Source organism: Tachyglossus aculeatus, chromosome X2 (genome assembly GCF_015852505.1).
Source record: "Tachyglossus aculeatus isolate mTacAcu1 chromosome X2, mTacAcu1.pri, whole genome shotgun sequence".
NCBI classification, from domain to species: Eukaryota; Metazoa; Chordata; class Mammalia; order Monotremata; family Tachyglossidae; genus Tachyglossus; species Tachyglossus aculeatus.
The window spans coordinates 28037927-28064068 of record NC_052100.1 but is presented as its reverse complement, the minus strand read 5'-3'; the positions used below and the strand labels follow the sequence as shown (position 1 = coordinate 28064068).

At 48.4% G+C, this 26142-nt stretch overlaps 1 protein-coding gene across 1 annotated transcript in view; it reads left to right on the top strand.

Annotated features, from left to right (window-relative positions):
- MBOAT1 (membrane bound O-acyltransferase domain containing 1) overlaps positions 1–14741 on the top strand; it is a 55033-nt gene extending 40292 nt beyond the window's left edge. The window contains exons 5-13 of the mRNA XM_038771158.1: positions 240–295; positions 2441–2495; positions 3266–3449; positions 3657–3849; positions 4860–4963; positions 8334–8398; positions 9378–9510; positions 11317–11468; positions 13991–14741. Of these exons, the coding sequence (XP_038627086.1) occupies positions 240–295; positions 2441–2495; positions 3266–3449; positions 3657–3849; positions 4860–4963; positions 8334–8398; positions 9378–9510; positions 11317–11468; positions 13991–14108 (1060 nt within the window). The 3' untranslated portion in view covers positions 14109–14741. The remainder of the gene's footprint in view (positions 1–239; positions 296–2440; positions 2496–3265; positions 3450–3656; positions 3850–4859; positions 4964–8333; positions 8399–9377; positions 9511–11316; positions 11469–13990) is intronic.
- Positions 14742–26142: the final 11401 nt, after the last annotated feature.

Here is a 26142-nt window from a genome sequence, read left to right as displayed (position 1 = left end):
GTGTTTCGAATAACCTCCTGAGGCTCCACAGTGCTATTCTTCTCCAGTCTCACTGTGATCTCATTATACCTGTTCGCTTGTGAAGGAGTCTGGCAGGGGAAGCCAACGTTTGATTTCTCCTTCCCACGGTCCCCTTTCCTCACGGAGACGGAGAAGCGCTGTCTAGAATAACAGGGCCAAGTTCTCCTCCAGTAGGGCTGCCTGTGGATTCATGGTCTTTCTCTGTCTTGAACTCGTAGCCCGCTGATGATCGTGACTCAGAAGATCACCACGCTGGCATTCCAAGTTCATGACGGTGAGGAAATTCCCTTCCAGGTGGGCTTCTGCGACCTTTGAGGCCCCAACTCTGCTCCCCTTCCCACAGGTCCCCTCGTGTTTCCAGAAGAGCCCCATCTTGTCCTAACTTTTTAATTTCAGGCTCCGCCATGCCCAGTTAATTCCCCTCTGCCCGGCTTATCTCACCTTGTGAGATGGTGGGCATAGAATGATTGAGACAAATGGGTTTCCTCTGTTGGCCTGGATTTCATATTGATTTCCTCCTCCGGACTTCCCAGCACTAAATCCATTAAAGGGAAGCCGTCCCCATATTCTTTCCATCCAGTCAGAGGGCTTCCCCACGTAGCATTTACGGTGGCTTAACATCTTACTGTACTTTCCCAAGCGCTTAGTACAGTGCTCTGCATACAGTAAGCACTCAGTAAGTACAACTGAATGAACACGTCACTGGAAATACTTCCCGCCTTGAAGCCAGTCATTTGCCACACAGGGATTTGTAAGGGTGAGACTGGATATATAAAAAATAGTTGGAAGAAGAGCGTTTTTGGTTTAAAGCGTTGAAAAGGAATCATTTTGTTCGATTGTCCAACAGTGCCCAAAAGCAGTTTATAGTTTCCGGTGTACCAGAATCAAAGACCAGAAGCTACTACTTGCAGCCAAATGGCAGCATTTGATTCTGGTTTTGGCTGGTGGCATTTTGAAAACACACGTCTTCGGGAATGGAAGGGTTGAGGCTGGGTTTTCTACCTGCCTGGTGATATCGCTGGTAACCTCCGCCTGTAGATTCAATCAGTCGATGGTATTTATAGTAAGTAGAGCACTAGATTAAGCGCTCTGTCATTGATAGAAACATTCCCAGCCCACAAAGAGTTTACAGTCGAGAGGGGGAGAGCTGAACTCTTCAGTTTGTTGGCTTCTTCAGTTAAGGGTTTGGTGTAATTTTCATGATCCAGGGTCTAAAGCACTGGAATTCTAGCCCTGCTTTATAGAATGCCACTGGTAAGGACAGACCTAGAAAGGAAAACTATATCCTGGGTGCTATTCATTCCAACCCTCTTCACTTGATCTCAAAGACAAAAACTTTAAACCAAGGATAAAAAAAAGACTCTGTTTATTTAAAATCCACTTCAAAAATGACTTCTACTGTTATTTATTTTATTTTACTCCCACCTCACTAGATTAGTCTCTGACTGCTTGGAACGTTTAATCGAGCACCACCTAGTAACACGGAAATATTTTCCTCCTTTTTTTTCCTTCTTGCGGGAGGAAAAGGAGATTTTAAAGAGATTTTTCCATCCTTTTTGGGATTTTTTTATGGTATTTGTTAAGAAACTACTATGTGCCAGGCACTGTACTAAGTGCCGGGGTAGATACAAGCTAATCAGGTTGGACAAAGTCTGTGTCCCACGTGGGGCTCACAGTCTTCATCCCCATTTTACAGATGAGGGAACTGAGGCCCAGAGAAGTGCAGTGACTTGAATGATTTCTCTGGTCCCTGAGCAGTCGATCAGGACTCTCCTAGCTGTTTGCACACTAGTAGATGTGCAGGGTTGTAAACTCCTTCAGGGCGGGGATCATGACACATTCTCCCAAGGGCTTAAGTAGAGTGCTGAGTACACAAAATGCCACTGATTGAGTGATTACCAGTGATTGTTTGAGGTGAGGCTCCTCGGTTCAACTACAGACTATCTCTGTCAGCCCTAATTACGGTATTTGTCAAGTGCTTACTAATTGTTGAGTGCTGTTCAAAACCCTGGGAAAGATGCAAGTTAATCAGTTCCTGTCCTACATGGCAAAGTAGTAGAGAGGACCGATACTGGATCCCCATTTTACAGTCGAGGAACCTGAGGTCCAGAGAAGTCAAGTGACTTGCCCAAGGTCATATAGCAGGCAAGCTAGAACCCAGGTCTTCTGAGTCCCAAGCTCTTTCCACTAGGCCAAGCTGCCTTCTGCGGAATTCGATACACGCACAGCTGAAATATGGGTTCCGTTCATAGTTTTTCTGCCAGTTGGGTGAGTTTCAGTGAATAATCCCACTGTTGTCAGGATTTGGGAAGCCACAGAGAGTTCAGCATCCCAAACCAGGCATTGACGACTTCCTTTCTGAAGTTCAGTTTCTCCCTGTGATGTCAGTCAGCTCACGTGGGTTCTTTTTCCATACCAGGATTGGGTCAGCGAGCAGAGGATCTCACGTTTGAGCAGCAACAACTCGCCGTAAGGTAAGCATAGTACAGTGCCCTGCCCTCAGTAAGCTTTTGATAAATGCCACTGATGATAATCCTAACTCCATTCCTCTGGCAGTGCAGCCGCTAGTTTGGCTTGTGCTCTTTGTACAGAAGTACAATCTCTCCGACCCTCAGTTTCCCTATCTCTAAAATGGGGATGATGATACATTCCCAGGATGTTAGGATTAAGCGGGAGAGATGTCCTTGGGAGGATGGAAAGGGAAGGGGGAAGAGGGTTGCCCTGAGGCCTTTGGAAAAATGGAGAAGCAACGTGGTTTAGTGAGTAGAGCATAGGCCTGGCACTTGGTGCTAATCCTGGCTCGGCCACTCCTCTGCTGTGTGATCTTGGGCGAATCACTTCCTCCAAGAATGCAATACCGTATTTATGTGAGTACAAGGCCCACCCTCCAAGTGGGTGGGAAAAAATAAGGGTGTTAGGGTTGTCTCATCGGGCTCCCGTTTCTGACCCAACAGTGAGCTCCAGAGGATGTCTAGGAGCGTCCCTGGGTTGGGAATCTTAATCTCTGATTCATTCATTCAGCCGGTCGTATTTATTGAGTGCTTACTGTGTGCAGAGCACTGTACTAAGCGCTTGGGAAGTACAAGTTGGCAACATATCGGGGGTGATGACTACTGACCCCTGATATTTTCAAAGGAAATTCTACCGGAAGAGTTGATGTAATACTCCCATAAAAATGGTAATCCCTTCTTCCAGGGGAGGTCGTTGAACGTTGAGTTTTTGGCTCTCCCCCTGGCTTTGGCAGGTCCCGGCCCTCCTTCCTCGAGTACTCAAGCTACCTCCTGAACTTCATGAGCGTCATAGCCGGGCCCTGTAGCAACTACAAGGATTACATCGCCTTCATTGAGGGGAGGCACGTGCTCATGAAGCTGATGGACGTGAACTGGAAGGCGAAGGGTTACGCCAGGCTCCCGGACCCGTCTCCGACGGTGAGCGTCGATAGCCCGTGATCGGGGATGACCTTTCACTCCACCATTCATTCAGTTGTATTTATTGAGGGCTTTCCGCGTCCGGGAGAATCGAGCATGGTTACTACCTTGCTCTTCAATTTTGACTCTCTCCCTGGACTCTCCGGGGGTGTCTCGTTGGATCCCGGTGAGGAATTCTGTTGGATTTTCTCTCCTGTCCTTTTTCAGGGAGCAGTGATGCACAAGCTGGCCGTCACCCTGGTATCGCTCCTTTTCTTCCTGACTCTGTCCAAAACTTTCTCTGTCTCCTGCCTCGTCGACGACTGGTTTGTCAATAAAGCATCCTTCCTGTCCAGACTTTGCTACCTCTACGTCGTCATGCAAGCCTCAAAACCAAAGTATTACTTTGCTTGGACGTTAGGTAAGTGACGCTGAGGAGGTCCTTCATGATCAGTGACTAATGATTATAACGGTGGCGTTTGTTAAGGGTTTACTATGGGCCGAGCACTGCACTAAACGCTGGGGAGGATACACAAACATCAGATCACGCACAGTCCCCGACCCTCATGGGGCTCACAGACTATAGGGGAGGGAGAACGGGCATTGAATCCCTATTTTACAGGTGAGGAAACTGAGGTACAGAGCAGTGAAGTGACCTGCCCAAGGGAACACAGCAGGCAAGCGACAGAGCCAGGATTAGAACACAGGACCCTTGACTTTCAGGGCCTTGCTCTGTCCACCAGGCCACACTGCTGAACCGTATCGCCGACGGACTACATTGGTAGCAAATTGGGAAGTGGGAGGATTCTGGGTCTACTAATCTCACCACCGTGAGGTAGAAAATGCTGGGGTTGAAAAGCCAACCTAACGATAAATAATTAGACGATGATAATAGCGCTTGGCACATAGTAAGAGTTTAACAAATGCCATCATTAGTGTTATAATAACCAGAAGAAGGGGCCAGGCCTGCTATTACAATAGACCATCTTCCCGATTGTTATCAGAATTCACAAGTCCCACCCGCCCCCGGACCAAAGGGTTGGATTTAGAAGAAAATGTTCCGTGGCGGGCATCTCTTCTTTTTCTGGTGTGTTGTGCTGGGGTGAAGTTACTTGATTGATGTACCCTAGAAAAGAAGAGTGGGAATCAGGACTTCTGGGTTTTAGTCACCCTGAGCAAGTCACTTAGCCTCCCTTCAGCAGAATGGGCTTAGCCTCACTTCTGTCTCAACCTCCTAGCCTGGGAACCCCTCGTGGGACAGGGACTGCTTCTGATCTGTTGGTATTTGATCTACCCCAGAGCCTCAGCACAGTGCTTGGCACCTAGCAAGCGCTTAACAAATGCCATAATGAAGACACAGCAGCGTTAATCGGTGCCACAACGAGAGATGAGCCCACCCACGTCTCGATTTGCCCTGTTTCCCCATTGCAGCTGACGCCATCCACAACGCCGCCGGTTACGGATTCAGCGGGGTGGATCGGGACGGAAATTTCCGCTGGGACCTCCTCTCCAACCTAAACATCTGGAAGATCGAAGTGAGCCTGTCTTCCTTCAACCCCTCAACCCAGTTTCTGGTTCTGGTTCCCCACTCCGGGAGTGGCCTCTCCTCGTTGGCCGCGCATGAGGAAGGAGGCCTAGACAAAGGTCCCTCAGTTGGGAGCCTGGAAGAAGTAGGGCAGTTGAGATGGTGTGCCAATCCCAGGATTTTTCTCTTATTTTGAAGGCAGCTGATTTTGGGTTGTGGGTTGGTGGCCCAGGGAATTCCGGGAGAGGCCCAGGAGAATTCTGGGTGGAGCACCCATATAATAATAATAATAATAATAATGATAATGATGGTATTTGTTAATCACTTACTATGTGCCCGGCACTGCATTAGGTGCTGGGGTGGAAAATAATAATAATAATGATGCCATTTATTAAGTGCTTCCTATGTGCAAAGCACAGTTCTAAGTGCTGGGGAGGTTATAAGGTGATCAGGTTGTCCCATGGGGGGCTCACAGTCAATCCCCATTTTACAGATGAGGGAAATGAGGCACAGAGAAATTAAGTGACTTGCCCACAAGCCTATTGAGTTAGACATAGTCCCTGTCCCATGTGGGGCTCACAGTCTCAATCTCCATTTTACAGATGAGATAACTGAGGCTCAGAGAATAGAAGTGACTCATCCACGGTCACACAGCAGACAAGTGGGAGAGCTGGAATTAGAACCCATGAACTTCTGACTTCCAGTCCCGGGCTCTATCCACCTCACCATGCTGCTTCTCTATATCCCCCCAAAATCGGGAAGTCATTTTCCCCAACCTCCGTCGCTGTTTTTGTGTCCAAAAATTGGGCAGACAAGATTCAGCGGTCTCAGACCAAGTGCTTAGATGTTCAAAACTCTGACGGTCACAGGTCTCGGGAGAGAACCTGGAAAGGAAATATTGGGGCGAATGTGCATTCTAGTTTCAGACCTTCCTCCACCTCCTCCGTGGCAGACATTTGTCTTTGTCTGTCTGCACCTTGCATTTCCTGAGCTTTTCTTTGCTTCCTTTTGTGCTGGCGAGAGCAGTTACCCTGGCCGATAGCTCTCTTTTCCCAACCCCTTTTTGAGATCAAGTTGCTTCCTTCTCCAAGTAATCTCTTATCTCCCCACCTTGAATTCCCCAACTTCCCCTCTGTCTTTTCCAGAGCCCCCGATAGCACCGGAATGCATATATTATAGACGATGTTCAGTTATTCCTCTTATCGGTAAATTTTTTTAAGTGTCTGCCCCCCCCCATCATAGAAGCAGCATGGCTTAGGGGCTTGGAAGTCAGAAGGACATGGGTTCTAATCCCGAATCTCCAACTTGCCTGCTGTGTGGCCTCGGGAAAGGAAGTCACTTCACTTCTCTGTGCCTCAGTGACCTCATCTGTAAAATGGGGGTTGAGACTGTGAGCCACACGTGGGATAGGGATTGTGTCCCATCTAATTTGCTTGTATCCACCCCGGTGCTTAGTACAGTGCCTGACACATAGTAAGTACTTAAATGCCACAGTTATTACCATTATTATTAGATAGTAAGCTCCATGAGGATGACTCTTTTTTACTGTCTTCTCCTGAGTGCTTAGTAAAGTGCTCTGTTCATAGGTACACATTCAGTGAATTCTGTTGATGAGGGTGTTGGAGGGTAAGTTAGTTGAGGGCAGGGATTGTATCTACCAACTACAATATGCTCTCCCCAGCACTTTGTACAATGCTCTGCACACAGTAATCCAAATAAAAGACATTGTTGTTAGTAGTAGAAGTAACAGTAGGTGAAGAGAGAAAGGGGAGAGCTCTCTTGGATCAAAAGCTTCGTATGGAATGAGATACAGGGAGGAAAAAAGGAAAAAATAGCCTGGCCATTTGGTCACTGAGAAGCAGGGTCGGCTAGTGATTTAGAGCACTGGCCTGAGAGTCAAACGACCTGGGTTTTAATCCTAGGACCACCACTTGCCCTCCTTGTGACCTTAGGAAAGTCACTTCATTTCTCTGTGGCTCAGTTTCCTCATCAGCAAAATAGCTGTTTTCCCCCTACTTAAACTGATAGCCCCACGTGGGACGGGGACTGTGTCTGAACCGATTATCTTGCGTCTAACCTGGGGTTCATACGGTGCTTGACACAGAGTAAGTGCTTACCAAATACCACTATCATTATTATCATTGTTATTATGACTAGTAGTAATATTCTTCCATAGTATTGTTAGTAGTAGCATCCCTCCCAAAGTGCTCCAAGTCCCTAATTGTTAGTATAAAAAGTCAAATATAAACGGTTGCTGGGATTGTCCACTTGAGCATTTCCTCTTTTTCCTCGGTCGTGGCTCATGCAATTAAATTGTATTGTCAGTGGCTCTGCTTGCGATTGCAATAATAATGATGATATGGATTTAGTGTCCGTGGGTGCAATGCACTGTAATAAATGCTTGGGAAAATACAGCAGAAGAAAGAGACTGTTCCCTACTCACAAGGAGCATATAGTCTAATCGGGGTGGGGGTGGGGGGCAGCCATAAAAATATCAACAGTTTGGCAAGGCAGTTTTCTGCTTCATTAATCCACACCATTTAATTAGAACTTAGGTCCTTCTGACTCCCAGCGTGCTCTATCCATTAGGCCACCCTGCTTCTCAGTGAGGGCTTTAATTTTGCTTACCGGGTACAGAGCACCGTACTAAGGGATTGGGAGTGTACAATTCAACAGAGTTGGAAAACCCATTCCCTGCCCACAAGGAGCTTGCAGTTTAATAATAATAATAATAATTGTATTCCTTAAGTGCTTACTATGTGTCAGGCACTATATTAAGCACTGAGGTAGATACAAGGTACTTGGATTAGACACAGTCCCACCTAGGGTTTACAGTCTTCATCCCCATTTTACGGATGAGGGAACTGAGGCTCAGAGAAGTGAAGTAACTGACCCAAGGTCCCACAGCCGACAAGGGCAGAACACCATTTCTTACTTAGTTTACGGTGTACTAAGCATGGGGAAGAATAAGCAGGTGGGAGTTAAACACGGTTCCTGTCCCACAGGGGGCTTCCAATCTTAAAGATCATCACATCAATCGTATTTATTGAGCGCTCACCGTGTGCAGAGCACTGTACTAAACGCTTGGGAAGTCCAAGTTGGCAACATATAGAGACAGTCCCTACCCAACAGTGGGCTCACAGTCTAAAAGGGGGAGACAGAGAACAAAAACAAACACACTAACAAAATAAAATAAATAGAATAGATATGTACAAGTAAAATAAATAAATAAATAAATAGAGTAATAAATATGTACAAATATACGTAGGTTAAAGATGGTACACGCTCTCCGCTGTCCCCCGGATGTGCACTTTGGGGAGGGCTAGCTTCAGATAGGTGTGATCCGAAACCGACGATAGGTCTAACTCTTTTCTTCCTAGACGGCCACGAGTTTCAAAATGTACATAGACAACTGGAACATTCAGACAGCTGCTTGGCTAAAGCGGTAAGATCGGCGAAGTCACTCTGGGGAACTCTTGGAAGGGGGAAATGCTGATGCGGACTGCCAAGGGGAGAGAAAGATGCTTCCTGCAGCCCCATTTATCGATCAGTGGTATTGGCTGAGCACTTACACTGTGCAGAATATGTACTAAGCGCTTTGGAGAGTATGATAGATTTGTTAAACGCAATCTCCGACCTCAAGGAATTACAGTCTACTGTGTGCAGAGCACTGTATTAAGCATTCGCGAGAGCATAATAATAATAACGTTGGCATTTATTAAGCGCTTACTACGCCCAACTTGTACTTCCCAAGCACTTAGTACAGTGCTCTGCACACAGTAAGCGCTCAATAAATACGATTGAATGAATGAATGAATGAATGTGCCAAGCACAGTTCTAAGCGCTGGGGTAGATACACGGTCATCAGGTTGTCCCACGTGGGGCTCACAGTCTTCACCCCCATTTTACAGATGAGGTAACTGAGGCACAGAGCAGTCAAGTGACTTGCCCAAGGTCACACAGCTGACCAGCGGCAGAGCCGGAATTAGAACCCACGACCTCTGATTTCCAAGCCCGAGCTCTTTCCCCTAAGCCTCGCTGATTCTCTGAGTTGGTAGACAGAATCCCTGCCCTTGAGGAAGTTACAGTCAACCGGGTCCAGAGAGCTGTACTAAGCGATTGTGAGAGTACTAAGTGCCTGTGAGAGTATAATACAAAAATGTTGGCAGGCAAGATCCCTGCCTTCAAGGAGCTTATATTCTAGTGGGAAAGACAGATGACGTGTGCGACCCGATTTACTTGTATCCATCCCAGCCCTGAGTACGGTGCTTGGCACGTGGTAACACATAAGAAATACGATGGTTATTATTATTCTGGTTTTTCCGGGGCTAGATTGGCACTCTTCATTTGCTCTCCCCACCCCGACTCCCCTGGCTGCCCCTTTCTCTCTCTCTCTCTCTCTCTCTCTCTCTCTCTCTCTGCAGGGTTTGCTATGAGCGGGCTCCCTGGTACCCCACGGCCCTGACATTTATCCTGTCAGCCCTCTGGCACGGTGTCTACCCCGGCTACTATTTCACTTTCATCACAGGGCTCCTCGTCACGGCGGCGGCCAGAGCGGTAAGAGCACCTCCCCTGCCCCCTTCAAAGCCTCAGTGAAGGTGCATCTCCTCCAAGAGGCCTTCCCTGACTGCACCCTCCTTTCCTCTTCTCCCTCTCCCTTCTGGGTTGCCTTGACTTGCTCCCTTTCTTCATCCCCACAGCATCATCATCATCATCATCAATCGTATTTAGTGAGCGCTTACTATGTGCAGAGCACTGTACTAAGCGCTTGGGAAGTACAAATTGGCAACCTATAGAGACAGTCCCTACCCAACAGTGGGCTCACAGTCTAAAAGGGGGAGACAGAGAACAAAACCAAACATACAAACAAAATAAAATAAATAGAATAGATATGCACAAGTAAAATAAATAGAGTAATAAATATGTACAAACATATATACATATATACAGGTGCTGTGGGGAAGGGAAGGAGGTAAGATGGGGGGGGATGGAGAGGAGGACGAGGGGGAGAGGAAGGAAGGGGCTCAGTCTGGGAAGGCTCTGTACCCATCTAAAATTGTATTTATTTCTATCAATGTCTGTCTCCCCCTCTAGACTGTAAGCTCTCTGTGGGCAGGGAATGTTAGATTGTACCCTCCCAAGCGTTTAGTACAGTACTCTTCCTGTACTGTACTCTTACTGTACTGTACTCTTACTGTACTCTTGATTACAGTACTTAGAGAAGCAGCGTGGCTCAGTGGAAAGAGCCCGGGCTTTGGAGTCAGAGGTCATGGGTTCAAATCCCGGCTCCGCCACTTAGCTGTGTGACTTTGGGCAAGTCACTTCACTTCTCTGGGCCTCAGTTCCCTCATCTGGAAAATGGGGATTAAGATTGTGAGCCCCACATGGGACAACCTGATCACCTTGTATCCTCCCCAGTGCCCATGACCTCTGACTCCAAAGCCTGTGCTCTTTCCACTGAGCCACGCTGCTACTCTTCTTACCTCCTTTGCACATAGTAAGCGCTTAGTAAATGCCATTATTATTATTATTATTGTTATCACTCTGCAAACAGTAAGCACTCAATAAATATGATTGACTGACTTGGATCTCGAGGCTGTCCTCAGGGTAAATTTCCTGCCCTCTCTGTCTCCGGGGAGGGGGCGGGGAGCTTTAAAAGGGATTGTCCCTCCCGTTATTGTGGCTCTGGAGGTAGCTGAGGTCTGAGGTCTGACCCTTCCCTCCTCCTGGACATCCTGAGGGTGGTCACAGCTTCTGGGATCGTGTTGGGGTCCTCGTCCTTGACACGAGCAGCTGGTGTTCGGCCACACTTCCTGAGGAACATGTGCAGAAAGCATGCGGGCTTCCAGCGCCGGGGGAGACCAGGCAGAGACGGGGACTCCCTGGGCCGAGGGGCAGGGGATGAATAATAATATTGGTATTTGTTAAGTGCTTACTATGTGCCGAGCACTGTTCTAAGCACTGGGGGAGATACAAGGTAATCAGGTTGTCCCAGGCGGGGCTCACAGTCTTCATCCCCATTTGACAGATGAGGTAACTGAGGCACAGAGAAGTGAAGTGACTTGCCCAAGGTCACACAGCTGACAAGTGGAGGAGCCGGGATTTGAACCCATGACCTCTGACTCCAAAGCCTGTGCTCTTTCCACTGAGCCACGCTGCTACTCTTCTTACCTCCTTTCGTCCACACAGCATCCCCGGGAGGGAAGAAGGGAAGGGAGGGCAAGGAGTTGTTCCCCCTCCATTTTACAGGTGGGAGCACTGAGGTCCAAAGCGGTTGCCATCTGTGGCCCTGGATGTTTGGACGCAAGGGACTAACCGGAAGCATTTTGTATTTATTTTTTTTTCTCCTTCATTGGCTCACAGGTAAGGAACAACGTGAGACCGTACTTCCTCTCGAACAAGGCTCTCAAGACAACCTATGACCTCATCACCTGGGTGATGACCCAGCTGGCCATCTCCTATACCGTCGTCCCTTTTGTCCTTCTGGCCGTGGAGCCCACCATTAGCGTCTACAAGTGAGTTTCTGCCTTTCCGAAAGCCCTCGGGCCCTTCGGGGTGGGGAGTTGGGAGGGCGACGGGGGGAAATCAATCAATCAATCATATTTATTGAGCGCTTCCTGTGTGCAGAGCACTGCACTAAGCGCATGGGAAGTCCAAGTCGGCAACATATAGAGACGGTCCCTACCCAACAGTGGGCTCACGGTCTAGAAGGGGGAGACAGAGGACAAAACCAAACGTATTAACAAAATAAAATAAATAGAATAGATATGTATAAGCAAAATAAATAAATAGAGTAAATGTTGCTGACATTTGGGAGGTGCTTGAGGAGGTTGGCGTTTCGGGACTTGACTAAGGGAATCCAACAGTAGGAGAGGCAGAGGGAGATATGTTGTCCATCTTTTGGCTGTCCCCGGATGATTGATCGATCGATCAATGGTATTTATTGAGTGCTTACTTCATGCAGCACGCTGTACTACGCACTAGGGGGAAAGTACACTACAGAACAATTAGCAGGTATGTTTCCTGCCTATAACAAGATGATGATGGTCTTTTAGACTGTGAGCCCACTGTTGGGTAGGGACTGTCTCTATATGTTGCCAATTTGTACTTCCCAAGCGCTTAGTACAGTGCTCTGCACATAGTAAGCGCTCAATAAATACGATTGATGATGATGATTGGTGTAGCTAGTAGGTTTGTATTCAGGTCGGTCGGAAGGTATTGGTGTAGCTGCTTAGCACTGAAGTAGACGCCAGGTGATCAGTTGGACACAGACTCTGAGTTCACCATCGAAGAGAGAGGGGATTAATTGGCTGAGCATAATACAGTGGGTAGACATGATCATTGCCCTCAGAGTTGACCGCCCAATGGAGAGCAGGTGAATCATACCCATTATACAGATGACAAAGCTGAGGCTCAGACTGGCGAAGCAACGTGCCAAAGGTCTCACAGCAACCTGGGGCAGAACCCAGGTCTCCTGACTCCCACCCTTTCCACTGGACTCTGCGGTTTCCTTCCCAGAACCTTGGGCATCCTCCAACGTCTAGACCACATTCGTGTTTTTCGAGGGTGCTTTGCACCGCTAAATAGGAATATTAGTTTAGCAATACAGATATCCAATCTCCATTCACTCCCGTTCATGAATGAACAGCTTTCTTCGTTTGGACTAGAGGTGAGTCCACAGACTCTCTCTTTCAAATGAGAGGAGCCCTGAAGCAGCCAGAGAGAAAGCTGAAGTGACCAGACTAAAAATGTCTTCGGAAGATGGGTTTTTTCCCTCCTTTCCGGCTGCCAAAGAGTGAGGAAAGTCAAAAACTCTGCCTCTTCAAATAAATGGAAGTTCCCAGGCAATTCTTGCGTGAAGAACTCCTTTTACAGAAGGTATTTGCCAAGTCGGAAGTTTGGCTTTCCTGACCAAGGACGCATTTTTCTTCATGGCAAAGGACAACAGAGTCCTTCTGGTCACAACGGTCGCCATGGTGCCTCAGTTGAAGACTCCTTTGGACATCAGCCCCGTGAGGGAGGCTTGTAAAGTGTTCCCTGTTTCTGGGGATTAAAATTATCCCCGGTTTTGCTGAAGACCCCATGAGCGGGGGCCGCCCCACCCACAGACACCCATTTTCCCTCAGCCTTGTTGGCGGGAGGTGAGCGTGGCCAGAGCGGGGTGTGGGAGATGGGCATGGTGAGTGGGAACGGGCATTGGCCGGGCAGTTGGGCAACTCATAGGGTTGGGCGTGTCTGCGTGCGGGCAGTCCTGTTTGGGAGCCAAGTTTGGAAACATTCCCAGTCCTCTGGAAATCTCTAACGGCTGATGGACAGGGCCATTTCCCAAGCCCGGGGCGGCTACTGGAAGCAGCCTTCTCTGCGGACGGCCAGGACTGACCAGGCCGTGACCCAGCGGCGGTCCCCATGAAGGGAACCCGAGCCCGAGGGTGAAGGCCACGAGCAGAGTGGCCTAGAGGAAAGAGGAAAGGCCCGGGAGTCCGAGGACCTGAGTTCTAATCCCGGCTCTGCCACTTGTCTGCTGTGGGACCTCCATTTCTCTGTGGCCTCAGCGGTAAAATGGGAGTTAGGACCGTGAGCCCCACGTGGGAAGGGGAACTGTGATCCGATTTGCTTTGTATACAACCCAGAGCTTAGTGCGGTGCCTGGCACGTAGTAATCGCTTTACAAATACCACAGTTATTATTCTTATTCTCTGTGCCTCAGTGAAATAGGGATTAAGACCGTGAGCCCCGTGTGGGGCAGGGACTGTGATCATTCGGCCTGATGATCTTGTCTCCACCCGAGTGCTTAAAACGGTACTTAGTATAGACTAAGCACTGAACAGATACCACAATTATTATTGTTACTACTGTAAAATGGGGATATCTGCTTTCCCTCCCTCATCGGTTGTGAATGTGATAGGGGATGGGGACCTTCTAATGGGATGAACTTTCGCCTCCCCCAAAGCTCAGCACAGGGCTTGGCCCGTAGTAAGCACTGAATCCACACCACTATAGTTTTTTTTAAACATCCTTTTTGCTCTTTATTCCCCTAGGTCAATGTACTTTCACGTACACATCATCAGCCTCTTGGTATTGCTTGTGTTGCCTCTCAAGCCCCGGGCTTCCTCTAAGAGACAGCTCCTAAACTCCAACAACAGAAAGCAGATGTGATCTCTTCAGAGGGAGCCTGCAGGCATCTGGCCAAGGAAGAGTCATTTGATTGTATTTATTGAGCGCTTACTGTGTGCGGAGCACTGAACTAAGCGCTTCGGAGACTGCAACAATAAAAAGACACGCTCCCTGCTCACGACGAGCTTACAGTCTAGAGGAAGATGGCAAGCAAAGGGAAATGGAGTTCTTTTATTTTTGCTAAGTTGAGGTGTTCGGAAGCCTTCGATAAGCGTTTGTGGCCTCCTCCGCTACCGAACAGCGAAGGAGACAGAAAGTCCGTGGAACAGCAGGAGATCTGAAGCCAGTTCCTTCGTTTCTTGCTGTGTCTTGGAGTGCGGTTTTGTTTTTTTTTTTTAATCAAACCTTTTTATACACGGACATCAGCGCGGGTTGTTGACGGTTAGATTTGCGTAACACGCGGGCAAGCGTTGGGGAGGATTTTGCAAGGGCGCCTTCGGAGCCATTCTGCTGGGGGCGAGGAATTGGAAAGTTCGGAGGCCTTGTGTCACATCTTTGTGTCGGACGGTAGAATCTGGAAGTGACGAGCACTGCCTGGCTGCTTCCACCAAAGCCCCAGCAGGGAAGAGGAAGGCGGCAGGGAATTCCAGGATGACGGCCTTGATAATAATAACAGTACTTTTTAAGCGCTTACCGTGTGCCAAGCACTGTTCTGAGCTCTGCAGTAGATACAAGTTAATCAGCTTGGACACACACACACACACTCTTAACCCCCACTTTACAGATGAGGTAACTGAGGCCCTGAGAATAATAATAATGATAATGATGGCATTTGTTAAGCACTTACTATGTGCAAAGCACTGTTCTAAGCGCTGAGGAGGATACAAGGTGATCAGGCTGTCCCATGTGGGGCTCACAATCTCAATCCCCATTTTCCAGATGAGGTAACTGAGGCCCAGAGAAGTGAAGCGACTTGCCCAAAGTCACACAGCTAAGTGGCGGAGCCGGGATTTGAACTCATGACCTCCGACTCCAAAGCCCGGGCTCTTTCCACCGAGCCACACTGCTTCTCTAAGCAGTGCACCTAAGCAGAGGCGAGGTGACTCGCCCAGGGTCACCCAGCAGACGCATGACCGAGCAGGAATTAGAACCCAGATCCTTCTGGCTGCCAGGCCTGTGCTCTAACCACTAAGCCAAGCTGCCCGCTGCTTGATTTGCCACGTAGTTGGAAGTGAGAATTCCCTCCGGACGGGGACCGTCCATTGGCGGGCAGTCAGCAGCGGGTGGACCAGAAGGGCAAATCCTGCAGGGAGACGATCATCTTGGGCTGACTGAGCTGAGCCGGGGCCGCCTCGTTCCAGGGTGGACGTAACATTGATTTCTATTTCTTCCTCCCTCTTAATTCCGAGCTGGTCCCTCTAGAAAAATTAGGAAACCTCGTTCTTTCAAGATACCTTCTCCCCTGGTAGAGCTGAAGCCGGTGGCCCTAATTGTGGCTTGCTAATGACGTTGACCGTTGAGGAGAAGACTTGACCTGGACCAGCAGAACTCATGGAGACCAAATGGGCAGCGCAGTAGTAGCAGTGTGTTGTATTTAAGTGCTTATTATGTGCCAGGAACTGTTGTAAGCTCTCGGGTAGATGGTTGGACACGGTCCCTGTCCCACGTAGGCCTCACAGTCTTAATCCCCGTTTTACAGGTGAGGTAACGGAGGCACAGAGAAGTGAAATGGCTTGCCCAAAGACACACAGCAGGCAAGTGGTAGAGCCGAGGTTAGAACCCACATGCTTCGACTCCCAGGCCCGGATGCTGTTTCCCTGTGGCCTTCCTTAGTAGTATTAGAAATATTTATTAAGTGCTCAACTTGGTGCATTGCACTGTTTTAAGGTTTTAATCAATCAATCAATCGTATTTATTGAGCGCTTACTGTGTGCAGAGCACTGTACTAAGTGCTTGGGAAGTACAAGTTGGCAAGACAGTCCCTACCCAACAGTGGGCTCACAGTCTAAAAGAGTTTTAAGAAGTGTGAGCCCGCTGTTGGGTAGGGACCATCTCTATGTGTTGCCAACTTGTACTTCCCAAGCGCTTAGTACAGTGCTCTGCACACAGTAAGCGCTCAATAAATACGATTGAATGAATGAAAGAAAGTGTAAAGGAATGACTTTTTCTTTGCCTACAAGAAGCTCACACATTTGGCAGAGGAGACAGACCTAAGGATATATACAGATAGAGTACGTGAGGGCAGCCGAATTCTTGAGTGTAGAGAGTTGTGGAGGACTTTGTCAAGAAGATGCCAAGGGAATCAAACTTATTTATAGCTTTCTCAGTTCTGTTTTTCTCCGGGGTTCAGAAAAAGACTTCGCCTGGGCAAAAGTCCTCACTTCTTCCTTGAATTTCGCCTCGTCCAGTGATCGAATCAGGAATCTCAATGCTTGAAGCGTATTTTTGCTGTATGTGAGGTTTGGGAGCTGATTTGCGAGCGTGTGGTTTGTGTTGGGTTGTGGGAACCAACGCTTCCCTGCTCATTTTCCCCAATTCCCCCTCAAGTGATGGGTATCTGAGAACTAGAGGAATTTCCTATCGGAGCTGGGGCTTTTGGGGGGGTAGTTAAGGGGCGCTGAAGGGGAAAGGTCCATTGAGGTTTTCAGAGAATAAAAAGCCCCTAAATTACCGGGCAACTGTGTCTGTGTGTGAGTGCTTGGGTGGCAGTGATGGGGGTTCGGAAGAAGATGAAGTTCAAATCCAACTAGTGGAAAAAGCACTTCTTCACCGATTTATTAGGACACAATAATAATAATAATAGTGGTATTTGTTAAACACTTATGTGTCAAGCACTGTTCTAAGACTGGGGTGGATGCAAACTAATCAGGTTGGACACCAGTCCCTGTGCCACATGGTGCTCACGGTCTTAATCTCCATTTTATAGATGAGGTCACCGAGGCCCAGAGAAGTGAAATGACCTACCCAAGGTCACACAGCAGACAAGTAGCAGAACCAAGATTAGAACCCAGGTTATTCCAACACCCAGGCCCGAAGCAGCGTGGCTCAGTGGAAAGAGCCCAGGCTTGGGAGTCAGAGGTCATGGGTTCAAATCCCCGCTCCGCCGCTTGTCAGCTGTGTGACCTTGGACAAGCCACTTCTCTGGGCCTCAGTTCCCTCGTCTGTAAAATGGGGATTTAGACTGTGAGCCCCACGTGGGACAACCTGATTACTTTGTATCTCCCAAGTGTTTAGAACAGTGCTTTGCACATAGTAAGCGCTTAACAAATACCATCATTATTATTGTTAGGCCGCAGCACTGATTCCCAGAGTCGGCTTGTGGATGGGCTGACTTTATGGTATTCGTTATGCATTTAGTACACGCCAGGCACCGTACTAAGCGCCAGAAATTTGGCCGGTTAGAAGTCTGGGCTGCGGAGCGGAATTCCAAAGGTTCTGCTCTCCGGATTGGGGGAAACACGGCACCGAGAGGGCCGAATTAAACCAAATCTCTCCGTCAGCTAGCGGCCCTGCTGACCGCAGCGGTCTTCAGGGGGTCAGGCTGCCCAGGGGGATTTTGTGGACCGAAAGACACTTTTTTTCCCGTTGCGTTGCCGGGCACACGGTGTTGTCGGATCCAACAGCGCCCTTTGTCTGCCCTCCGACAATAGGGGATTCTTTAGGGGTAAACAGATTGGGCATTAAAGCGGTCGCTGACTCAGCAGCTGCTGTCTACAATCCACCCATTCATTCCTCCCCAATTTGGCTCCACTGTTTGGTGTCTGCTAGGCGACGGAGGTCGGGGGCCTGGCTTTCTCACTCCCAGCGTGCCCGCTGATGCCGCCTTTCTGTGAGGACAATCCTTCCCTGTCCCGGCCGGGTCTTGGCGGGGGGTTCTGGTGGGCCCTTGGTGGCCAGAATCCAGGCTGCCTCTTGGCCATCAAGAAGCAGCGAGGTTTAGTTAAGAGGTTTGGGTTTAGAGAAGCGGCGTGGCCCAGTGGAAAGAGCCCGGGCTTTGGCGTCAGCGGTCAGGGGTTCAAATCCCGGCTCCGCCAATTGTCAGCCGTGTGACTTTGGGCAAGTTACTTCACTTCTCTGGGCCTCAGTTCCCTCATCTGCAAAATGGGGATCAAGACTGCGAGCCCCACGTGGGACAACCTGATCACCTTGCATCCCCTCAGTGCTCAGGACAGTGCTTTGCACATAGTAAAAGCCTAACAAATACCAGTATTATTATTATTATTTAGTGGGTAGAGCACGGGCCCGGGTGTTGGAAGGTCATGGGCACACAGTAAGCACTCAATAAATACGATTGAATGAATGAATGAATGGGCTCTAATCCCGGCTCTGCCACATGTCTGCTGTGGGAACTTGGGCAAGCTACTTCATTTCTCTGGGCCTCAGTTACCTCGTCTGTCAAATGGAGATTAAGACTGTGAGCCCCCCGTGGGACAACCTGATCACCTTGTAAACTCCCCAGCGCTTAGGACAGTGCTTTGCACATAGTAAGAGCCTAACAAATACCATTATTATTATTATTATTTAGTGGGTAGAGCACGGGCCCGGGTGTTGGAAGGTCATGGGCACACAGTAAGCACTCAATAAATACGATTTTAGACTGTGAGCCCACTGCTGGGTAGGGACTGTCTCTATATGTTGCCAACTTGTACTTCCCAAGCGCTTAGTAGAGTGCTCTGCACACAGTAAGTGCTCAATAAATACGATCGATTGATTGATTGATTGATTGAATGAATGAATGGGCTCTAATCCCGACTCTGCCACATGTCTGCTGTGGGAACTTGGGCAAGCCACTTCATTTCTCTGGGCCTCAGTTACCTCGTCTGTCAAATGGGGATTAAGACTGTGAGCCCCCCGTGGGACAACCTGATCACCGTGTAAACTCCCCAGCGCTTAGAACAGTGCTTTGCACATAGTAAGAGCTTAATAAATGCCATCATCATCATCATCATCATCAGTTACCTCATCTGTCAAATGGGGATTAAGTCCTTGAGCCCTATGTGGGACATGGACTGTGTCCAAACTGATTAAATTGGACCTTCTCCAGTGCTTAGTACAAATACCCAGCCCGTGATAAGTGCTTAACAAATACGATTTTTTTTTTAAAAAAGCAACGTCCTTGATAAATACAATTGACTGATTAATTACTGTTCCTGTCTTCCCCTACGAGAGGGTCGGTCTATTTAGGGTGAACACCGAAGGTCTTTGTGAACTCCAGAGCTTGTTGTGAGCAGGGAATTTGTCCTTTTATTGTTGTAGTGTTCTCTCCCAAGTGCCTAGTATAGTGCTGCGCACACAGTAAGCGCTCAATAAATACGACTGACTGAATGACACACAGACCCATGCACTGGTACGTGCGTTACCATGGGCACATGGAGAAACAGATTGATGTTATTTGTGTCGTTTTGCAGAAGTGGCCCTGGAGCTCCGGAAACTAATTCCCCCGGTCCATCCCTCTCCCTTCCTATTCATGCCCCAATTCCTTCCCCTCCCAAGTCCCGCTGAACTTGGGCGCCACTTCCAAACTATGGGAATCGGCCGCAGGAGCAGGGGTAGAGTCCAAAGTATAATCACCTCATTCATTCATTGTATTTATTGAGCGCTTATACTGTGCAGAGCACTGTACCAAGCGCTCGGGAGAGTCCAATATAACAATAGAACAGACACATTCCTTGTCCAATGTCTCTGCCCCTCTAGGCTGTAAGCTCCTTGTGGGCAGGGAGTGTATCTTCTAATGTTGCTGTATTGTGCTCTCCCAAGAGTTTAGTTCAGTGTTGTGCACATAGTAGAGAAGCAGCGTGGCTCAGTGGAAAGAACCCGGGCTTTGGAGTCAGAGGTCGTGGGTTCAAATCCTGGCCCCGCCAATTGTCAGCTGTGTGACTTTGGGCAAGTCACTTCACTTCTCTGTGCCTCAGTTCCCTCATCCGTAAAAATGGGGAGACTGTGAGCCCCCTGTGGGATAACCTGATCACCTTGTAATCACCCCACTGCTTAGAACAGTGCTTTGCACATAGTAAGCACTTGATAAATGCCATCATTATTATTATTAGTAGTAGTAAGAGTTCAATAAGTTTGATCGATTAAACCCTGCGTTTAGTGTCTGCTCTAGGGCCATGTTGAAGCATCCCTTGTGGCAAGAAGTACTAGACTAGACCGTGAGCCTGTTGTTGGGTAGGGACTGTCTCTATAATGTTGCCCACTTGTACTTCCCAAGCGCTTAGTACAGTTCTCTGTGCGCAGTAAGCGCTCAGTAAATAGGATTGAATGCAGGAAAGAAGTTTTTCCGAAACGTTTCATCAGAAAGCATTGGTTTAGTGACATCTAGTGGGCCTTGAGCTGACTCAGTGGCGCTCTCCTTATCAATCCACGCAGAGCGGTTGAAACAATCCAGGGACACAATTCCCTCCCGCAAACTGCCTTGTCAAAAGGCTCCAAGTCAGAAGGTTTTCTAGTAGGAGCAATGTTACCAATCACTGAACCGTGTTTATTGAGCCACAGAGAAGCAGCGTGGCTCAGTGGAAAAGAGCCCGGGCTTTGGAGTCAGAGGTCATGGGTTCGAATCCCGGCTCCGCCAACTGTCAGCTGGGTGACTTTGGGCAAGTCACTTCACTTCTCTGGGCCTCGGTTACCACATCTGTAAAACGGGGAGTAAGATTGTGAGCCCCCTGTGGGACAACCTGATCACCTTGTAACTTCCCCAGTACTTAGAACAGTTTTTTTAAGCGCTTAGTACAGTGCTCTGCACATAGTAAGCACTCAATAAATACGATTGATGATGATTCATCTCTTACTGTGTGCAGAGCACTGACCTAAGCGCTTGGGCAAGTAATAATAATAATAATAATAATAATAATAATAATAATGGCATTTGTTAAGCACTTACTATGTGCAAGGCACTGTTCTAAGCACTGGGGGGATACAAGGTGATCAGATTGTCCCACGGAGGGCTCACAGTCTTCATCCCCATTTTACAGATGAGGGAAATGAGGCCCAGAGAAGTGAAGTGACTTGCCCAAGTCACACAGCTGACAATTGGCGGAGCCGGGATTTGAACCCATGACCTCTGACTCCAAAGCCTGGGCTCTTTCCACTGAGCCACACGGCTTCTCTACATCATAACAACGTCGGTTGACACATTCTTTTAGACTGTGAGCCCACTGTTGGGTAGGGACTGTCTCTATATGTTGCCGACTTGTACTTCCCAAGCGCTTAGTACAGTGCTCTGCACACAGTAAGCGCTCAATAAATACAATTGATTGATTCCCTGCCCTCAGGAAGCTTAGAGTTTAGAAGATGTTTTTTCTTCAAAGTGTGTTTGTTAAGGGCTTACTGTGTGCCAGGCATTATACTAAGCGCTGGGGCAGATGCAAGCTAATCGGTAGGACACAATCCCTGTCTCACATGGGGCTCCCAATCTTAAACCCCATTTTACAGATGAGATAACTGAGGCAAAGAGAAGTTAATTGTGTTGTCCAAGGTCACTCCCCAAGCGCTTAGTACAGTGCTCTGCACACAGTAAGCACTCAATAAATACAATTGAATGAATGAATGAATTGTGAGCCCCCCGGGGGACAACCTTACAGGGTAGAAGCACGGAAGTTGCCTTTTGAATTCATTTGTTCAGTCATATTTACTGAGTGCTTACTGTGTGCTGAGCACTATGCTAAGAACTTGGAAAAGTACAACACAACGATAAACAGTGATATTCCCTCCCTACAATGAGTTTTATTGTTTTCCCCCTTTTCCCCCTTTTAGACTGTCAGCCCACTGTTGGGTAGGGACTTCCCAAGCGCTTAGTACAGTGCTCTGCACACAGTAAGCGCTCAATAAATACGATTGATGATGATGATGATGAGTTGACAGTCTGGAGGGGGAGACAGACATCAATGCCAATAAATAAAATGACAGATATGGACATAAGTGCTGTGGGGATGGAAGGGCGAAGAGCAAAGGGAGCAAGTCAGAGTGACGGAGAAGGGAATGAAAGATGAGGAAAAGCAGGGCTTCACTTTTCACGGATCCATTTCCTTCCTATGAAGTAACTGTCAGAACTCCTCTGACTCCAGAGAATTACAACTATCAATCATATTTACGGAGCACTTACTGTGTCCAGAACACTGTACTAAGTGCTTGGGAGAGTACCACACAACAAAATGAGTAGGCACACAGTCATAATAATAATAATAACAATAATGGTATTTGTTAAGCACTTTCTATGTGCCCAGCACTGTTCCAAGTCTGGGAAGGCCTCTCGGAGGAGATGAGCCTTCAGTAGGGGTTTGAAGAGGGGGAGAGTATCAACTATCAATCATATTTACGGAGCACTTACTGTGTCCAGAACACTGTACTAAGTGCTTGGGAGAGTACCACACAACAAAATGAGTAGGTACACAGTCATAATAATAATAATAATAATGATGATGGTATTTGTTAAGCACTTTCTATGTGCCCAGCACTGTTCCAAGTCTGGGAAGGCCTCTCGGAGGAGATGAGCCTTCAGTAGGGGTTTGAAGAGGGGGAGAGTATCAACTATCAATCATATTTACGGAGCACTTACTGTGTACAGAACACTGTACTAAGTGCTTGGGAGAGTACCACACAACAAAATGAGTAGGTACACAGTCATAATAATAATAATAATGGTATTTGTTAAGCACTTTCTATGTGCCCAGCACTGTTCCAAGTCTGGGAAGGCCTCTCGGAGGAGATGAGCCTTCAGTAAAGGTTTGAAGAGGGGGAGAGTAACCTGTTTGTCAGATTTGAGCTTAACAAATGCCATCGTTATTATTATTATTATTTGAGGAGGGAGGGCATTCCAGGCCAGAGGTAGGATGTGGGCCAGGGGTCGGTGGCAAGACAGGTGAGACCGAGGCACAGTGAGGAGGTTAGCATTAGATAATAATAATAATAATGGCATTCATTTGAATTTAGGTTGAGGATTTCCTGGATTAACCCTACCCCTCTCCCTCGCAGCGTTCATTGCCCGGCAGGAAAGGAGGGGTGGCTTTGTGGGAGGAAATTTCAGAAACTTTGGCGGGTGTCCAGGTCGGTGCTCTGTGGAAATGGTATCCTGGCTCGGTTCTGTAAGGGGAGAGGATTCAGGGAAGCAGTGTGGCCTACCTCCTCTGTTAAAGTGGACTCTCCCAAGCGCTTAGTACAGGGCTCTGCACACAGTAAGCGCTCGGAGAACACCGTTGATTGACAAATCTACTCTTGGTTTGGACATTACAATTTGGCATTGTCGAGTTTCCAGGGGCGGGGCCAGTGGGGTAGGGAGTCACCCAGGAACTGTGGGGAGATAGCGAATTAATTTGAAAAGATAGTTTAATGGGAGGCGTGGGAAATTCCCTGAATAGGCTTTCATTTTCTCTACTCCCTTTCCCTTCTGTGTCACTTATTAACTTGGATCTGTTCGCCTTCAGCACTTTCATTCATTCATTCAATCGTCTTTATTGAGCGCTTACTGTGCGCAGAGCACTGTACTAAGCGCTTGGGAAGGACAAGTTGGCAACATATAGAGACGGTCCCTACCCAACAGCGGGCTCACAGTCTAGAAGCACTTGATAATCACCCTACCCTCTGCCTCACAGTACTTAGGTATACTTCTCTAACATTTCTATTATCATTCGGTGGCATTTATTGAGTGCTTGCCATTTGCAAGAGAAGCAGCGTGGCTCAGTGGAAAGAGCCCGGGCTTTGGAGTCAGAGGCCATGGGTTCAAATCCCAGCTCCGCCAATTGTCAGGTGTGTGACTTTGGGCCAGTCACTTAAATTCTCTGTGCCACAGTTACCCCAACTGTAAAATGGGGATGAAGACTGTGAGCCCCCCGTGGGACAACCTGATCACCTTGTAACCTCCCCAGTGCTTAGAACAGTGCTTGGCACATAGTAAGCGCTTAATAAATGCCATCATTATTATTATTATTAGATGAGGTCACTGAGGCCCAGAGAAGTGAAGTGACTGGCTCAGGGCCTTGTAGCAGACAAGTAGCAGAGCCGGGATTAGAACCCAGGTCTTTCTAACTTCCAAGCACGTGCTGTACCCACTAGTTAGTGGGTAGTGGGTACCCAGTAGCACGCCACTTCTCGTCATCGGGCAGGATGGACGATCCCTCTGTCCTCCCTGCTCAGACCCTACCAGCTGGCCACTTCTGCCCCGGCCTGATGGGCCCAGGTGGGCAACCTTTCTGGGCATCGTTGATTTATGCTGTCCTCTGAGGCCTACGAAGCCTGTGCCACCCTCCCTCTGGAGAGCTGGCAGCGGGGACGTGTGGGCGGGCTTGGGCAGAGAGACCGGACGGGCAGGCCACCAATCCTCCCGGCGGGAGAACTTCTTTTTGTTCGGCGAACAAATGCCCGGCTCCAGGGGTGCCCGCCTATCCTCCTGCCCCGCTTCTCAATTAGACCTCTTGAGCGATGGCCAGTTTAATGAGCCCGTTTACCTAGGGTCGCCCAGCGTGGCGATTCCACCTCTCAATCCATTTGCAGCAGGACTCGAATAACCTTCCGCACAAAGCCCGGTATCAAACTGCTGCCTGATTAATTAACATTAATTTCCCTGCCCTGTGGAAGCAGCTGCAGTCGGGGTAAAAAGGCAGCGACTCCTTTCTGCTGGTCTCATGTGGGTTGGCAGGGGATGCCTGGTGTCATGGGGAGGGGAAGGATTGGTGGGTCGGAGGGGAGAGGAAAGCAGGGAGGTGGATGCCAAATTCTTTTGGCTTTTGCTTCCACCCCCTTCTTTCTCCATCCTCGGGTGATGAACGTTCTGGGGCAGAGGGGCGCAGAAGGGGCAAAATTCAATTAATTGGGGATGAAATATTTATAGCCCTGCTGTAAGGTGTCTATCAGAGCAGGATCCTTAATAGAGCGACTCATTAGTACAGGCTGGTGACTCATCTCTCGGCGTTCACAGTCATCTGGAATTAAAATCCAATTAATCCACTCTCCCTGTGAATGTTATTAAATTACGGGGAAAACTGCGGTGGGGAGATGGGGGGAGGGGCCAGGGCTAGCAAGGCCGCTTGGGTGGGAGAGAGAGCCTACTCTTTCATTCATTCATTCAGTCGTATTTATTGAGCGCTTACTGTGTGCAGAGCACTGTACTAAGCGCTTGGGAAGTTTCCTGCAGGCTTGTAGGTGGAGGTCCTCGCTTGGTCAAAAAAGTCCTCCGACTCGTCCCCAAAATAATCACGGTATGTACCAAGCATTGTGCTAAGCGCCGAGGTAGATACAAGATAATCAGATCAGATCCAATCCCCATCTCACACGGGGTTCACAGTCTCAGGGAGGGGATCCTCCAATTGTCAGCTGTGTGACTTTGGGCAAGTCACTTTACTTCTCTGTGCCTCAGTTACCTCATCTGGAAAATGGGGATTCATAATCACCTTGTAACCTCCCCACCGCTTAGAGCAGTACTTTGCACATAGCGCTTAATAAATGCCATTATTATTATTATTACTAAGGAGGACGCTTCTTTCATCCCTTCTTCTTGAGAAGCTTCTTGAGAAGCAGCGTGGCTCAGTGGAAAGAGCACGGGCTTTGGAGTCAGAGGTCATGGGTTCGAATCCCAGCTCCACCACAAGTCTGCTGTGTGACCTTGGGCAAGTCACTTAACTTCTCTGAGCCTCAGTTGCCTCATCTGTAAAAATGGGGATTAAGACTGTGAGCCCCACGTGGAACAACTTGATCACATTGTATCCCCCCCAGCACTTAGAACAGTGCTTTGCACATAGTAAGCGCTTAACAAATGCCATCATTATTATTATTATTATCCCTGTTTCACAGATGAGAAAACAGAGACATTAAGGGAACTTGCCCAAGGTCACCCAGGGAAGTGGCAGATTCGGAATTCTGATTTCCAGGGCTGTGCTCTTTCCCTTAGGCAAAACTGCTTCTTTCCAGACAAGGGCTGTAGATGGGGAATGTCTCTGTGGTAAAGAGGCTGCATTCCCGGATGATTTCGCTGAATTCCCAGAGGTTTTGCTGATTTCCCAGAAATGGACGGGACCTGTGGTAGAGAAAAGCATCTAGACCCTTCTCCAGATGGAAGAAGGGGAAGGGAGCCTCTCTTGAAGGAGGA